Genomic DNA, 17,158 nt, shown 5'->3' on the forward strand with positions numbered 1-17,158 from the left:
AATGACTAAAACAATAAGTCGATTAATCAATAAGTTGTTTGACAGAAAATGAATTGGCAACTGTTTTGATAATCCAAACATTTAATCAAACAAATTAACATTTTTTAAGGAAATATGGCAAAACTTTGCTGATTCCAGCTTCTGAAATGTGAACGTTTGATGCTTTTCTTTGCCATAAATCAGAGTAAACTGAATATATTTTGCTTTTGGACTGTTGGTTGGAGAAAACAAAACATCTGAAGACTCTTAGAAATGAGCAATTTGTTTTCTTTTGGACATTTTATAGAAAATATGATTAATTGAGAAAATAGTCGGCAGATCAATCGATACTGAAAATAATAGTTGCAGCCATAGAAATGACTGAGCCTTTTTTTTTTAAATGAAAAAATATATTTGTGACCTGCTTTCATGTACAAAGGCCTGGAGAGTCAGAAAGTGTTGAGACAGAGAGAGACTAACACATTGCTGGTTTTGGTCTTTTCATGGGATTTGTTGACAATAACAAAAAATACAAGACTATTGCAGGCTTATGAAGATTAATAATTTAGCTACTCTTTGACATTTGTGCATACACAAAAAAGAAGCATCTCCTAACAGTATTTGATGTATTCCGAAAAGAGAGCTTCATATTTAATTAACATCCACTATACTGTAAGGCTGCACAGTTGTCATGGCAACAACTGTAATGAAACTCGTCCCACACTTCTGTGATATTCACCTTTTATTAAAAAAATATATTTATAAACGGTTTCTTTGGAAACTTACAATGTTCATTATTTGCCAAACTGCTGCCTGGTGATTATTTTTCTTACCTGCAGTGAAAAGGTGAGTGCCAGATCAGTCTCCACAGACCCACTGGGTGGCAGCACTATCTCATGGGACCTCAAAATCCTCTTGGAGCCCTGTGGGAATCAGTCGGTGTTTAATTTAGTGGGGCGCTTCCCCTGGAAAGTAGTCTGCATTTCTGCAGCTGTTCTTCACTCTGCATTCAGCAGGATTCAACACATTTTGTAACACTGTACCAGTGTTTTTTATATGTTGTATCCCATTTTCTACACATCATTCATACTTTTAAGAGTGCATGTTTGAATGCATTTTTTCTATCATTTTAAAGTTAGGTTATGGATGCATGATAACATCATTTTGACAAAAACAGAACCACATTTGTCTCTGCAAGCTGATATGCACACTGCATGACATGAATGTTAAAGGTGCAATAAAATGTGCTTAAGACAATGAAAAGAACAATAATATGGATTGGAAAATGGTCGGGATATAAACCAGTATGATCTTTCTTTTGCAGGAAATAAGATGTACAGGGCAGATGGACTTATTGGATTTGCTTGTGTGTGTGTGTGTGTGTGTGTGTAGCAGTTGTGTCTGTTTATGCAGCATACCTGTATTTTAACAGCGATGACCACGGAGATCAGCTCTTTATCAAGCTCTCTCATCACCACCAGCTTCTTCAACGTCAGACTGCACAATCTGAAGAGAGAGATAGATAGATATACGGAGAAAAGAATGAGAACAAGAATGTTCCGTTTAGCACCGCTGGCGTGTTTTTCTAACGAGCACAAACAGATGAGTCATTCACAACAGGCCGGGCCGTGTACTTATAAAACAGACACAAGTAAACAGCTAAGCAGTTTACAAGTAAGAAAAAACACATACAGTATGTCAGGAAACACACCGACACTGTCATCCTCAGGGCATCATCGGGCTTAATGACTCAGTGCTGGTGTGATTTTTCCATGATTTACATTTTTACACCTTATGTGTTAATTTGATGCTTTTATGCTGAGAAGCTTACAATGTGTGAGCAGGCAGAGGTCAGTGTTTTATTCAAGCATATTTTACTAGAACCTGCCAGTCTGCTTGGCTGATAATATCAGAGGGTTTTATCTTATTAAAAATCAATTGTTACCAGCTAATAGGTAAAAACCAGAGAGCGAAGACAAGTTTATTTTTTTAATTGTAAAACATCCTGCTCGCTATCTATCTGGGTCACAAATAACAAAATAATAACAAAATTTACCTTAAATTGTATTATTATTTTGTTATTGGTGACCAAGATAGGCAGCGAACTGGACATTTTACAGTAAAGGATTCTTTTCAAAATTGTTTCTTCATGTCATGTGTTGCCTGCGTAAACTGACTTTTTTGGACACTTGAAGGCAGCAGAACAAGCTGCAAACACAGCACTGATATGTAGTATCATTACCTTTAAAGTTATGGTGAACTTTTAAGCAAATAGTTGCTTATTTACACATCCAGCACTTACATAACAACATTACCATTCTTTTGGAGTCATGTGTCTGTCCACATGATGAATTTAAGTCAAATATTGACTCTCTTTTAGCTCTGTTTTGGTTTCCACCAACTCATGAGGGAAATATCTGGTTCTTTAGCTGCTAAATGCTTCACTATCTTCACCAACTGGTTGCTAAATGTGTCTGTCGGTGCTGAGCAGGTAGTGTTCATTGGCTTTTTAGAGCTCTGAAAACAGCTGCCTGCCGGAAACAATGCTGATGAGAGTGGTGTGAGTGAACCTGAACAGTAAAGTTACAAACAATCGGCTGAAATAGAGCTACACTACAAGCAACATCTCTAAATTAGTATAAAAATATTAATTACAGCAGCTTTAAATGGCCAATGTCGGCCAATATGTCATCAGTTTTATAATTTCTCAAATATCAATACTGGTATCAGCCTAAAAAATCCAGTATCAGCCAGACTCTAAATAAGAGAAACTTTATCAAACATGTGACCTTTCAGTTATGAAGCAGCCAGCGGCCACCTTGCTGCTGCCACAATCTTATCTAAAAAAAACTTTTCTCCTCGGTGAAATCTAAAAAGCTGCTCACCGGAGTGAAGAATTGGCTACAGATCACAGAAACTTTTTAAGATTCCTACACTTGTAAGTCTAACTTAATGTGAACCGAGGGTGTCGTGGCAGGCTGAGCTAAATCCGCTTTGGCTTGCCATCACTTTGTCTGTGTTGTCCAACAGACTGAACACTGAAGGGGATGGTGGCGGCGGGGCAGCCGGGGGTGGCATTGTTGGGGGGGGGTGCTTTAACAAGCCTGTCACGATTTTTTGAGACACTTCCTTCACACAAGAAGTTTTTTTTTTTTTTTTTTTTTAAAGGAGCTTTTCTTTTCAGGGACTGGTTCTTTTGACTAAATCATTCAGAAGAGCTGCTAAGAACAGGCTGGTTACTCACAATCTGGAGGCCAACCATTTATCATCCGGCTCTCCTTTTTACAGCAAAATTAAGCGGCGTTGTTGGTTAGAATGACATCATTCCTAAATTATTTTGGCACATAATAACACGGCGTTGAATGTCATTCAGAAGCAGGATTGGCTGTTCAACAATAGCAAAGGTTTATTGTCACACAGGGTAAAAGATGTGGGTCAAAACCTCCATGAGTGACACAGGAATGTGTTCAGGACTGAGAGGAGAAAGCCACCAATAACCATATCAACTGTCATTCAGCGTCAAGACTGAGGAGCTGACCTTGGGTGTAATCTAACTCCTCTCCAAGTCTCCTATTTTGAGAGCAGGAAGCGAAACACCGACGAAGAGACGAGGCGCCAAACAAAAGAAAACAGCAGTCAAGGGCTTTTCAAAACCATACGGTTTGCTGAGTGACATAACTATAACGCTGTGTCTGTGCAGCAGAGAGGTATCAATCAGCCACGAGAGAAAAGAAAACATTGGGACGGGAAGAGAAGAAGCCATGACAATGGCAGGTTTGAAGAAGCCCCGAGCGGGCTGAATGAAGACCTTTCTCCTCTTCAGCTGAGACACGGCCCAAGAAATCCCAGGCACAATGGACACAAGCCAATGAAGGCTCACATTGTCTTCAACCCGCTCTCAGACAGACAATACGCAGCATTCTTGTACTCCTGTTTTGTATTCTACCCTGTTTCCATCGGTTCCAAGCCCACAACACCATCTATTTCAGTTATGCTAGGTGGCTGCTTGTTGGTTTGCGTAGGCAGATAGAGTCAAATGATATCTGCCTCCCATATTGCTCTGCTAAAAGTCACATTTGGCTTTTGTTTTTTTGTTTCTTTTTTAGATGTGATCTTTTGTTTTTTATCCCTCACAATGGGGTTTATCTTGGAGCGTGTGCACTGAAATGCTATTTTTAATGAAACATCACTTAATTTGTAAGAGGATCTGTGTCGACCCATTTTTCTCTTTGGTTGGTGGCCTAAACTCTTGCTGGGCAGACATGAATACAAACTCAAACAAGAGACACGCTGGTGACATTTATTCACCAAAAGTTGTTCAGTTTCACAGAATATTCTTGTGGTTTCCAGAGCTCCACACCCACATCTACTGGAACAGGCTGTTTGGAGTTTATTAACAGACCAGTTGCATTTTTCATGAACAACAACACTGATTGGCTGCCTCCTCCTCCGATGACACAACATTGTTAAAACCACTTTTACAATTGTTATCTTGACTGTCACGTACTCATTTTTGGGGCAAATCTGGGCAGGTCTGACTCCAGTCCAGAGGCTGGTGGTAATGCACCTGAAACTGTTAAGTAGCTGCCAAAAAACAAGCAAAATTCTTTACTCAAAATCCACTAACTGTTTTTTTTTTGAGCTTTCAGCCACATCTCACAGTCTTCCTCAGCAGACAATTAGGGCGATTGAGGAAGACCGTGAGAAGAGATTCCTAATGATCTTCAAGCTCATTTGTTGTGAAGATCACTAGGAATCTCCATGACAACTGAGCAAACCCAATCCAGTGAGGAAGACTATGAGATGTGGTTGAAAGCCTTTTAAAAGCTAGTAATTGGACCTTGAATTAAGAGGTTTTTTTTTTTTGCTTTTGTCAAACTAGAATGGATTACCTCACTTCCCAGAAGTAAAACATGTGCTAAAAACCAGTTCAGTGAACATCTATCCATCAACTAACACAAACCCAGGGATGATTTGTAGAGATGGACTACGACCAGCGAAACAGGTTTTGACGAACGCTACAACCTCTCGTTACACTTTCTGCATTACTGTAAGTCTTTAAATCTCTGAAGCTGCTCCACAGACTACCAAGATTATCTATTTGGCTTGAAGAGACAGATAAGTTCGCACCTTTTCATTATCTGGCTAGAGTGCGTCTCTAAACCATCCAGATTGCAATCCATCTATTAAGCTTTTTGGTTGCATTTGCTTTTTTTGACATCAAATGAGTTTTCCAATCTGCTTAAAACAGATGAAGTGGAAGTGGCAAAGTCAGAATGTTGTATAAAAGACCACATCTACCAGTGCAAAAACATGAAACAACTCCTGACTTGGAAAAGTTACATACTGGATATCAGTAGTTTGTCCAGCTGTGACATCACACTGATGGACAGTACAGAACGGCTTGTCCGAGTGATGCAATTTTACCATAAAAACGTGGTGAAGCAGCGCTTTAACAACACTTAAATAACATCTCTTAATGCAAAATCTACTCCAAGACTAGATAGTTCTTTTTTTTATTTAACAATTAGTTTGGTATTCAACATGATGGCCGAGAGAAAACAACAAGTGTAGCTCCGATGTCCTTTCTGTTCCTTCTTTGATACACAAAGAACGATGTATCAGAACATTGCAGCCACGTCCAGAGTTCTCACTCAACAGCTGCTGCCTTTCTCACTCTGAGCTGAAGCTGAGGACGCTCTCAATGCCACCAGCTAATGTGTGTGTAAGCTTCTGTCTGTGTGTTCACGGACACACACGTAACACGCTCACTCACACACACAGCTGCTGCAGCAGAGAAACCTGTTCCCTTTTCTGTCCTGTCCTCTCGCTGCAGCCCCAGAGGGACTCACTGCTTTACTGAAACACACGGCCCGCCGCCTGTAGCCTGGTCTTGCCAGATCCTGATTCAGTGGCCAGCTCAGCACAGATGCTCTGGCAAAGGCCGAAGGGGAGGACCAGCAGGCCCAGTACGGTGCTTTGAGAGCACAATCACAGTCACTTCATCAGCCAAGAACAACAAACCAACAGGAATTTGTTTTGGTGTCAGTGACGCAAAGACACATCAACATTGTGCTGAATGTAAACACACAATACAGGGACACGAGGACCCGAGGAGAGGTGTCATAACTCATCAGCACTACCCACCACCAAATTATGCTGCAGCAGTCAGTGCCCGTGTTTGATACAAACACAATCATTAATCTCAAATTTGTTTTGTTTACCAACCCTAATCTTATTAAGGAAGAATAATAGCCGATAGCTAATAAAGCTCATTGTCAAGAAAACTAAATTGTAAGAAGGATAAATGTTGAGGTCTGAAATTTGTTTGTTTGTTTCTTAGTTATCTTGAAGTAAACAGTTGTGGTTTGCAAATGTGGTCATGCAAACATGCTCATGATGACAATACATGCTGATATAATATTTACCATGTTCACAGTTTTCTATGTTTAGCGTATTAGCATGCTAACATTTGCTGACAGGCACTAAACTTAAAATATAGCTGAGGCTGATGTAGGTAGCTTTGCTGGTATTTGCTGGTAGACAAAATTATTGGACAATTATTGGAATTTTTGACTTAACGATGTTGCTACAGGAAAAGTCAGGAGATGATAAAGTTATTACCATTCATCCTGAGGGGGAAATGAATGTCTGTACCAGATTTCATGGCAATTCATCTAATAGTTGTGGAAACATTTCACTCCAAATCAAAGATCTCAAACAAAATAGATCACCAAAGTCATTAAGATACATCGCCTGGGAAACATGAATGTCTGTAACAGATTTTCTGCTGAGCATCTATTACATACTGAAATATTTTTACTGGTTAAGTGAAAATTTGACCTGTTGGTGTTGCCAGTACAAAATGTCCCTGCAGTTCATTTAGTATTTGTCAAGATATTTCTATCTGGACCAGATGTTTTCAAACTGTGAGGCGCAACTCTGCAATGGTAAGTGGGGGGGAGTGAAGGGAGAGATGTGATGCAAAATCAAGTTGACTTGATTTTGTCTGCGGGGGGTCCACAGTGTCAGTCTTTGAATACCCCCAGTGTGGACGAAAGGCATGGAGCAATCGACCGATAAGAGTGAACAACATCGCCGTTATCTTCTCTTAAATCACAAAAGGCTTTTGAATAAGCTCCTTTAAATATATGTATTTTCTTCTTTTTATATATTTCTTCTGAAAATGTATTTTTACCTTATTCCCTTATTCAGTTTGGGTAAATTTGTCTCTGTGTGTGTATTTATGTATTTTGTCCTTGTAAAGCACTTTGTAGTCTCCACACAACCACAAATGTGGCTAAAAATATATGTTTTCTTTCATTATACAGTCTATAGTGATGAGAGACAGGAGAGATCAGGAGAGACATACAGGATCAACATCTAGAAGTCCTGAACCAGGTTTAAACCCAGACTAGTTCAAGTAAATTACAGACCTACCAGGTTGATCAACAGCTGTTCACAAAACAAGAGTGACTGCTAATTGGCTTGCCTCAGGCAATATAAACAAGCTCTGCTGGATCTTCATCTCTTGTTTTGTTACAAGCCATTACACAATTTTAAAGAAACAAGTTCAAGATCTGGATGAAAAAAATGCCAAGACCAAGACAAGGCAAGATGCTGATTACTGCAGGGACACAGACCTGACAGTAGAGTATATTTCAAGACCAACACCACCTAAAAACTATTGGACTTCATGGCAAGAGAGTTTTATTACAAAAAAAAAGTATATTACATAAACACAGACCATTGATATCTTGACATTGATCTAAATGTAAAGTACTGTTGACAAATTTAAACACCTATTCAATGTTCAAATCTAATTATGAAGATTTAAACAATTATTTCTGCTTTAATTTTGTAAAAATCAAGAATAAAAACAAAGAGGTGATCAAAAAAACACTACTCTGCTCAAACAATACTCTGCTCTTAACATGCAGACCATAAGAGAGGTACTGTACAAGACAGGGCAGAAGAGGAAGGGAGATGTCGGCTGTGTGGAGGCTGCAGAACATAAACATCCGAGGTGCAATTTCAACCCCTGGATTTGCTCCTGCTGTTAATAGTGAGACTCGGGCAACCGGACACTGTGATCCCCCCGCTGCACCGAGCAGGCTGCATCGATAATGAGATTTCTATACTTCACACTGCCACTTCCTGCTCCTCTGCCCTGGACATCACCCGCACACAGAGGCACTTAAAATAAATGCTAGAACACAACGTAAGAGTTGAGCTAATAGCATATCAGATATCATGAGCGGAGCCATCTTGGGGCTTCCATTTGATCCTCGAATGGACGATGGGTATTCCACCCTCAGACTGACCAGTGCATTAATCGTATGTGAGTGAATCCGAGTTGTGCATCTGGAGTGAAAGAGGTGAATTAAAAAAACACTTAAAAGCATGATGATTAAAGGGGTTATATTATGCTTTTTATGATTTTTCTGTTATTTATATACTGTTATGATGTCGGATGTCTATGTTAAACATGGTCCAAAACTTGAGGTTAACGCTTCAACCTGCTCCAAACGCTTTGTTTGCAATGTTTTTTTCTACCCGTAAACAGCTGTCCTTTCCATAACCTTGGTTGCTAAGGTTTTTGCTAATGTTTTTCCATGTGTTGTTTGCGTTGTCCACTCTCATATCAGATTTCAGCTCGAACATGCACGGATGTATTTGAGAGGTTGACATTTTGAGTAAAGAACGAGAAAAAGTAGTTATATCCTGCAACTATAGTTTGTTTCATGGTTTGTTGACAAAGCCACCGCAACTGGTGGAAATCTCCCGATGGGCAGCTTCCTGAAGCTGACCAATCAGAACAGAGTAGGCTCACCTGGAGGGGGGGCCTTAAAGAGACAGGAGCTAAAACAGCCTGTTTCAGACAGAGGCTGAACTGAGGGGCTGCATAAAAGGGCCAGTATAAGATGAATAAGGACTTTTTTGAACTGTATATCATGCAAAGATATTCCAGCAGGACCCCAGATTAAAAAATATAGACCCAGAAATGTTATGTCCCAAAAAGACAAATGAAAAAAAAAAAAAAACATAAACAAGGCTGCTTTTCAAACTGATTGAGCTTTTACCCAACATCTGCAATACTGTATGTGGTTTATGTACAGATTGAGCCTGAAGCTTAGACCGTAGGGCAAAGGATAAACTGGAGGATTTACCATTTGATATCCCTGCATTCTTTTTGATTACATGTCACAGCCAAGCTCGGAGAGAGTTCAAAGATGTTATTTAAAATTACAGCTCAGTCTCTCTGGCGTACTGTAACAAGATTGTGGGACAGTCACAGGCAAAATGTATAGTAAAAGCAAGAGTAAATTTCAGTGTTGAATAACGAAGCATTCAATCTCATCATGAGACCTAGAACACTATCATTCTTTTTGAAAGGAAAAAAAAAAACACTTTCAATCTCTGAAAGAAAATCCAATTTCTGAATCTGCTGAACTGATATTGGATTTAGGCCAACTTTGCAATGTTCAATAACACTTCAGGGCTGAGCAAAAAGAAGAAAATCCTTTCAGTACATCACAAAGACACGCAGGAGACCTAACTCTCCTGACCTCCAGTACTCCCACTTCTTGCATAAACCTGAAACCTCAGTCTGGCTGAGCTGGCACAGATGATTGCATCAAATTATACTGTACCACCCGCTTTCTGCAAGTTCAATGTTGATTTTTCTGCCCTAAAACTGAAATCTGATCTCAATTTCTCAATGTTTATCATGTCCAGTGTTTGTCTGGCATCCGTTGTTCAGATTTTGACAGATTTGGGAACCCACACGTTAGCGTACATTTTGTCTTTTCCTTTTTCAAATATTTCCCAAGAATGTCAGTGGTTTGGTGACTGTGGAGAAAAAGCCACACATATCAGCACTCACTGCTGTTTCCTAGATTTCACACTGGCATGGCTTCGATCCATCTTCAGGGATTGTTTTCATGCTAAAAAATGAATCCTTTCCCCACCACTGTAAGCCAGAGGGGGGACAAAATGATGCTTCTTTATGGTCAATGTGCAGTTGTGCAAAACAGCTCAGAAACAGGTCCAACAAAGTTTAATTGTTGCAATAACTTGTCACAATTAGACAAGTCAGATTTTGGTATCTGGTCAAAGCTAAACCTTTGCCATGCTAAACATTAGCATGGTGCACTAACATGCTGAATTCTAGCAAGTTATAATGTAAGCAAGTTATCATCTGTACACAATTTAATATGTATAAATGTTACATGATGAATGTTAGCATATCGGTAGCATGTTAGCAAACAAGTTAAAATGCTAAGCTAGGCATTCAGCTAAAGCTGTCCCAACTCCCTTTAAAACTGCACATTTTTTTAATATTTCTGTTTGTGTACAGACTAAACAAATAAGATACTTGTGAATTAGTGAGCTTTAGAGGTGCTGATAGGCAGATTTTTGAACTTTAGACAGAGCCAGGCTAACTGTTTTTCCCCAATTTCAGTCGTTATGTTAAGCTAGGCTAACCACCTCCTGGCTGTAGCTCCATAACACAAACACACATTGTCTAACACTGAAATTTGTGTTTTCTCCTAAATGTTTAACCATTCCTTTAAAAACATCAAGCTTCTCCATTTTTCATCCATTCATCAGTTTTGTTTTCTGCTGTGTAATGCCCATTGCTGCCATATGGCACCACAAGCATGACTGTAGACTTTTACTCTTGATTCAATCTGTTCAGGGATTTACATCAGTGACCTTTAGGTCACTTTGAAGTTACTAGGCTTGACCACTCCACGCAAGCTGACTCAGCTCAAACCAGGAAGAGCAGAAGGATCCGATTACCTCTAATATTTGAAACACAAGACAAGCAGCAAATCGACAGATGCTACACATAAAGCTCTCACACATAAACACACATAAACAGACACATAACTACACTTACATGAACACAGGACTAATGGAAAAGGGCTCAATGTGCTTTGGGATTTGTTGATGTGAGGCAAACAAAATAAATGGCTCCAAACTGACCGCTGACAGGCTGTATGGCCTCTGATAATAGTATTTAATTCAGACATATTGGTTTGCTACTCATACACTAAATTAATCTTCAGGGTTGCCATGGAAATACTTTTGTCTCCTCCTCTGATGTAGGTTAACAGGCAACCATCAGTTATGGATAAAGCAGAGCGCAACCAGACAGTGTGTGCATGTGTGTGTGTGTGTGTGTGCATGTGTATGTGTATGTGTGTGTGTGGCTGAATCTGAGTGCTCGTCTCTTTATAGGCTGGAATGCATTAAGAGCCAATTTTGTGCATGTCATTGATGCACTTCTTCTGTGTTGACATTTCCATGAGTGCACCACATTCAGGAGAGTTGAAGTATCAGAGAATCAGCTCAACAGAGGAATGCATTTCAATACCACATTTATCTATTTTATGTAGCCATTCACCAGTTTCTCACAGTCTTTTGCCATCTAACTGTTGTTGAATCTGAGCAACAATCTGGCATAAATTGCCACCACAACTCAGTCATTTAGAAGAAAGTCTACTAAGAAACTGAAATTCACTTACTGGCTCTTTTTAATAAAAAGTAGAATACAGTTCCTGTGCTGACCTGTTTAAGCTGACCACGCAAAGACCAGTGCGTTGCATCGTTGAAGACCACTGAAGTGTGGATGTGTGTTGGATGCTGCCATGTTGTTCAAAGGAAGTGCTACCAGGAGACTTTATTGGGCAGGTAATTAATGACATTTCCCTTCACTGTTCCTTAAACCATTCCTGGATGAGTCTTGCAGTATGACAGGGAGGATTATTGTGCAGTTATCTAACTAGCTTGATTAATCTTCTACATTGTGAATGCCATGGTTGTGATTTAAGAAAGGGATCATACATGAGGAAGTATTCTGCTATACAAAAAAACACCGGCAACGGCTACAGAACTGGTACAATAATTTACCAACTATTGACATGGAATGGGATTCCATGCCAGTAGTTCACAGTTGATCCGGACTGGTTTTCTGTGATAGTAGTTTGTTGCCGGACCTCTTGTAGACTCTCATTTTAGCACCATCAAATGGGACATTCGACCCCATTTTACTGTTTTAACCCAAACCAAGATCTTTCCCTAACCCTAACCAAGTGTTTTTTGTGCCAAAACATAACCATTTTAACCCAAACCATGGGGAGGATTATCGCATAACCTGCAAGCAAAAACGTTCCTCCTTATTGAAACAATTTGAATTTGATCGTATGATCTTGCACAATCAATACCAATGCACAAGCATAACAATTCTGTACCAACAATAAACGGACTATTGACATGGAGGAATCAGTACCAAAAGCCACTTCCATACAAAAATAACATTTTTTACATCAGAACTCCTCAAAGTGTATGATCTGACTTTATACCATGACCACTAACCAAAGGAAAACAAGGTGGATCACTATCAATTTTTCAAAGTTTGTTTCAGTGAAAGTTATTTATCTGGTAACTCAGCAGCAATGTTGTGTGGTTGCTACGGTTACCTGCATTCAAAGTTCCATTGGGTATGGAATATTAAAATGTGTGTAACTATAGCAACAATTAAATAGTTGCATCCGAAATCGCATACCATGCACTACATACCTAATATGTGTACTATAGTTCAACATACTTGAGTGAATAAGCAGTAGTATGTATCTTTTCATACACACTGAGCTGTAAATATCACGTCACTTCCTGACAGTCACCTTGCCAGGTGGAGACCGAGGCCCTAGGAACAGCATCGGACTGTGACGCCAATTTGACATATTGGCCAAACTGTGTAATTACAACGTCACATGACGTTATTGGAACCAAAAAGACTTTTTCCTATAGACTTATATTGTGAAAGAGATGTCTCTAAATCAATGGATATTTTTTTTAAGCATCACAGCCCCCACAGAATGATTCGTCTCACTATCAGAATTTGATCCGTTTGGTCCAATCACAATTTGAAAGTATAGAGGAGCCACACGGTTCAATTGTTTTACCCCCATTCAAGTTAGCTGGAGGGCTAAACAGGAAGTAGCCATTCTCGACCAGCAAAAGTCACTAGTGTGCTTGCTCTACGGGCCCGACAGATGTGGAAGCTATGCAGAAGTTGAACTTTTTTGGCTTCATGCGTCACTGAGCTACTTTCATAGGAATGAACGGGGCCCCGCCTCCAACGCTGTATTCAGTTCTCTTTATACATCCATGGTGGAAGATGCGTAACCATGGTAACTTGTGCCAACCATTAAGTATAAACTAATTTTAAAAATATATTACACCTACCAAAGTGAAACCTGACTTAAATTGAAGCATTATTGACATTAGACCAGAAATGACTTGGTCGCTGTCCGCCATTGTCTGAATTATTTATGCTGGCGTAGTATCCAGTGCTTGCATACTGTAATATTTAGTATGCACTTCATGTACTGTTGGTTTCATACTATGGTAAGCCCAGGTCTTTGTTTAAGGTGTCCTGTTACACAATTTAAATGGACACTTGTCAGCCAATCAGAGATGAGTATTTTCTATGGCCATGACATCATTGGAAAGTGATACTTAATGTGGATGTTGATGTGTTTCTGTTTTAGTGGGTGTTTGTCCATCTGTGTTTGCATGCCTATTTGTGTTTGTGATTGAGTGCAAGAGAAAGTAGAGGGAATTTGTTATAATATTTACGAGTTTGACACTCAAGAGTTTTCATATGCAAAATCTTTCAGGGTGTGTCTGTCCATTGTGTAATCTATCATTTGATTACGATCATGTATAGTAAACATCATCACCCTGAGTCTGCCTGGCCAAGCCTCTCATGCAGCTCATATTTTTTCCCCAGTACATGAATGTTGTGTGTCAGAGAACTGAGTTGACCTAATTTCTCACGTCCTCCCTCTCCCTCTCTCACTCAGTCTGATTCAAACCACTTTTGTGACTCACAAAGAAAAAACGTGAAAACAGGTCTTCAGAGACACTCTGAGGCAACTCCTCAATTGCGGAAAGCTGAGTGTATTTTGAGAAAAGCTGTTGTTCCACGGACTAAGAGGAACCTTGGAGCTCATCTGCAGGAAGAAACAGTATTTTTCTCCGTCATACCGGGAATCCTTCACCTATCAATGAATGAAACATGTCACATGGGATGTCTGGTACTGGCACAGGCACCCACAGAGGCTTTGGGAAACAAAAAAGAAGATTTTTTTCTATGCAAAAATGCAACTTTAGTGTCTTCATTGCACATTATCTCTCTGTGGAGACATACTGGTTGCATACTGTAATTTAAGGTAACCAAAAAGGAGCGAAAGAACTACCTTTTTTTATAGCAAATGTAAACTAAAAAGCTGGCTTGAATAGCAAAATAACACTGACTTGTTTTTTTACTATTCAGGATTGTGAAATTCATTATGCTGAAAGTTCAGTATGGTAGCAAAATATAATGCTTCATTTAGCAGCAGTAGAACAAGAGCAAGGCTTTAAATATTAGTCTTCTGAGAATTAACTGATTAGAAATAGTCACCGCCACATACTGTGTTAATATATTACATATTTCTTCATCATCTTCCAAAGCCACTCTACCTCTGAGAAACCCCTGGAGCATCTGTAACATACAGTATATAACAAACATTTACAATGTGTAGGAAGACTTTACCTTTATAGACTTTATGGTATTAGCGACTGGAGAATATAATACTCATTATGGGTGGATGAAAATGTAGGGACAACTTTTATAGTCTTAGATCTTTACTTCTTGTAAGGTAGAGAATATCAAGTTGTCATTGTCAGACTTAACTGGCTCGTACTGAGGCTCAGCTGTGCTTTAGGCTTCATGGTCATGTTTGCATGTTATCATTCTTATAGTTATGCTGCAACTTGCAATTGTTCATACATCAAACAACTCCAGATGGTAATCTCCAGATAGATACTAGCAACAAGAGATGGTTGAGTGGGGGTAAAAAGTATCTGAAAATATCATTATTTAAGATATTTGGCACTAAGTCAGATATACAGATGGGTGACAATGTAACAGAGATGGCTGGCAGTGGACTCTGCCTTATGCAGAACTACTCCCCAGAGCAGGGCTGCCAAGTTTTGACTTCAGCTTCAGTGAGATTGTTCCCCTGGGTGGAGGAGGGGGCGGGAGGGAGGGACCTCTCTCTAGCCTTATGAACCAACATCTTTTACATAGGACTTTTTCTTTTTGCTAATTTGTATTTATTGAGTAGCATTTTTCATATAAAATCCAGATATTACACATATTTTTCTTCAAAACACAGGAAGAAGGATCTATGCTCCTCACCATGGGAACCTGGTTATGTTTTGAAATGGGGAAAATGGGAAGCAAACTTGGAAAGATACATACTTTGCAGGGGGTTGACTGCGGGTCTTCCCACAGGGGGAAAAAAAAGTAATTTAAAACAAATTTCCTGCATTTCTACATCACTTAACCTCTTGGATTAAGTCAAGAAACAGCCACCTGCACTAGTCTAAATTAGTTAGATTGAGGGTGCAAAAATGTATCAAGAGCACTATATAATTTCAGGACAGGAAATGATTATTAGAAGCCATTATAGGCTATTTCATATTTGAAACTATTCATAAAAACATTATGAAGCCCAAAATGTTAATAGGTTGCAGGCTACTAGTCTATCTTCAAGGTCAAACAAGGACAAACACTTTATATAAATGAAATAACCTTACAACACATCACAATATGATTTGGATAATTAAACCTGGTTAAACAATGTTAAACCTGAGGGTTGCTATTCTCAATACTCACAAGGCATCTTCAAAAGTCTAACAATTGCAACAAAGTACAAACAATGTGGATGAATGAAACGGCCACACAACTAACCTAAAAACCTATTATTGGGAATCAAGAGAAAGTCTCAGAGCAACAGAGACACAGAGCGTCCCCGTAACCATAGTAACTCAGTCTCACTCCTGACTACATGAGAGGAGAGGGAGAGATGCTGTGCTGCAATATAATACAATATAATAGATTTGTGTATATTTCTCACTTTCCCCGATAGTCTAAATAACTCGCTGCTGCACGATGCTGCTCTGTCTTGTCTGTCCGTGCGCTATCAGCGTCAGCTTTTCCTGCCACAACATTATCAGTTATGAAGTTGTTTTTCACTGCATGAGAAAACAGATGTGTGGTGTGATAGTGTGTGAAAAGTGTTAAAGTGCGTGAGCCCTGCTCCAGACACTGAAAGTGACTGCTGTTATTAGTTTTTGGAGCTGTTTCTAAACAACCTACCATGCCCCATAACTCTTTGTAACAAAGGAACATTTAAGTGTAACCGTGTGGCTCATTGATGTATTTTTAATAGTTTTTAGAAAACAACAGAGGGCACAGAGGAATAAGATATATCAGGCTTTGGATACACACACAATACTTGCAAGTAGATCAAGTCATTGTTGGTTTGGCTCTGCACATGAGATTTGTTGGCAATAAGGAAAATATTGAAAATCGCCTTATCATTTAAAGGAAAAACCTGGAGTAATGAGTTGAGAATCAGATGCAGAAGCTTCCATAAAGAGGTCTGACATGTTAGCGTGCTCCTCCACTGTCATCATAACACAAAATTAGGGAACTATTATGGAAGAATTGCACACATCCCTATGCTAAGGAGCCCGACAGCTGTTCTGGTGGCTTGTTGTGGATCAATACATTACTTTATGTTGATTTTTACTTTAATTTGTCACCCATCTCTATATATTAGTTTCACTGCTCACTCAGGTGTCTGACCATAAATATTTTATGGATGTGACAGGAAACCAGCTGCAGCCTAAGTACAGTATGTCCATCCATCTGTAAGACTACATCAACCTAAAACCTTCAGTGCGCTTAATTTAGCTTTCAAGCTTTTAATCACACTGTTATGTATTGCTTAGGTAACAGGTGCAATCCCTGTTGAAGCTAAACCGCCATGTATTTCATCAAAGTCAACCCACCTGCTCACTAAATTGCTTTGAATGACTCACCTAAATGGCTATAATATATATGTATATATATATGTAACTATCATTAACCCTCAAAAACAAAATCAATCCTCTTTTATTTTCTGTAGCAATTCCCACACATCTGCTGGCAAATGATGGGCTTTATAAAGGCAGTCTTTTTTGTACAGCCCTTGTAAGAGTGCACGAGCGAAACATTTAAGACACGATTGTAATTGCCGCTTGTTTATCGTTCCATCGAGGCGTGCACCCT

The 17,158-nt window shown here is 39.3% G+C and overlaps 1 protein-coding gene across 3 annotated transcripts in view; it reads right to left on the minus strand.

The window, feature by feature from the left end:
• The window catches only part of pacs2 (phosphofurin acidic cluster sorting protein 2), a 67,366-nt gene that overhangs the window by 20,773 nt on the left and 29,435 nt on the right, over window positions 1-17,158 (minus strand). For all 3 annotated transcript variants that reach the window (XM_042436839.1, XM_042436840.1, XM_042436838.1), the window contains exons 2-3: window positions 1,398-1,485; window positions 813-902 (exon numbers count right to left, since the gene is read on the minus strand). In XM_042436839.1, the coding sequence (XP_042292773.1) occupies window positions 813-902; window positions 1,398-1,485 (178 nt within the window). The remainder of the gene's footprint in view (window positions 1-812; window positions 903-1,397; window positions 1,486-17,158) is intronic.

The sequence above is a fragment of the Thunnus maccoyii genome, chromosome 16 (genome assembly GCF_910596095.1).
Source record: "Thunnus maccoyii chromosome 16, fThuMac1.1, whole genome shotgun sequence".
In the NCBI taxonomy this organism is placed as follows: domain Eukaryota; kingdom Metazoa; phylum Chordata; class Actinopteri; order Scombriformes; family Scombridae; genus Thunnus; species Thunnus maccoyii.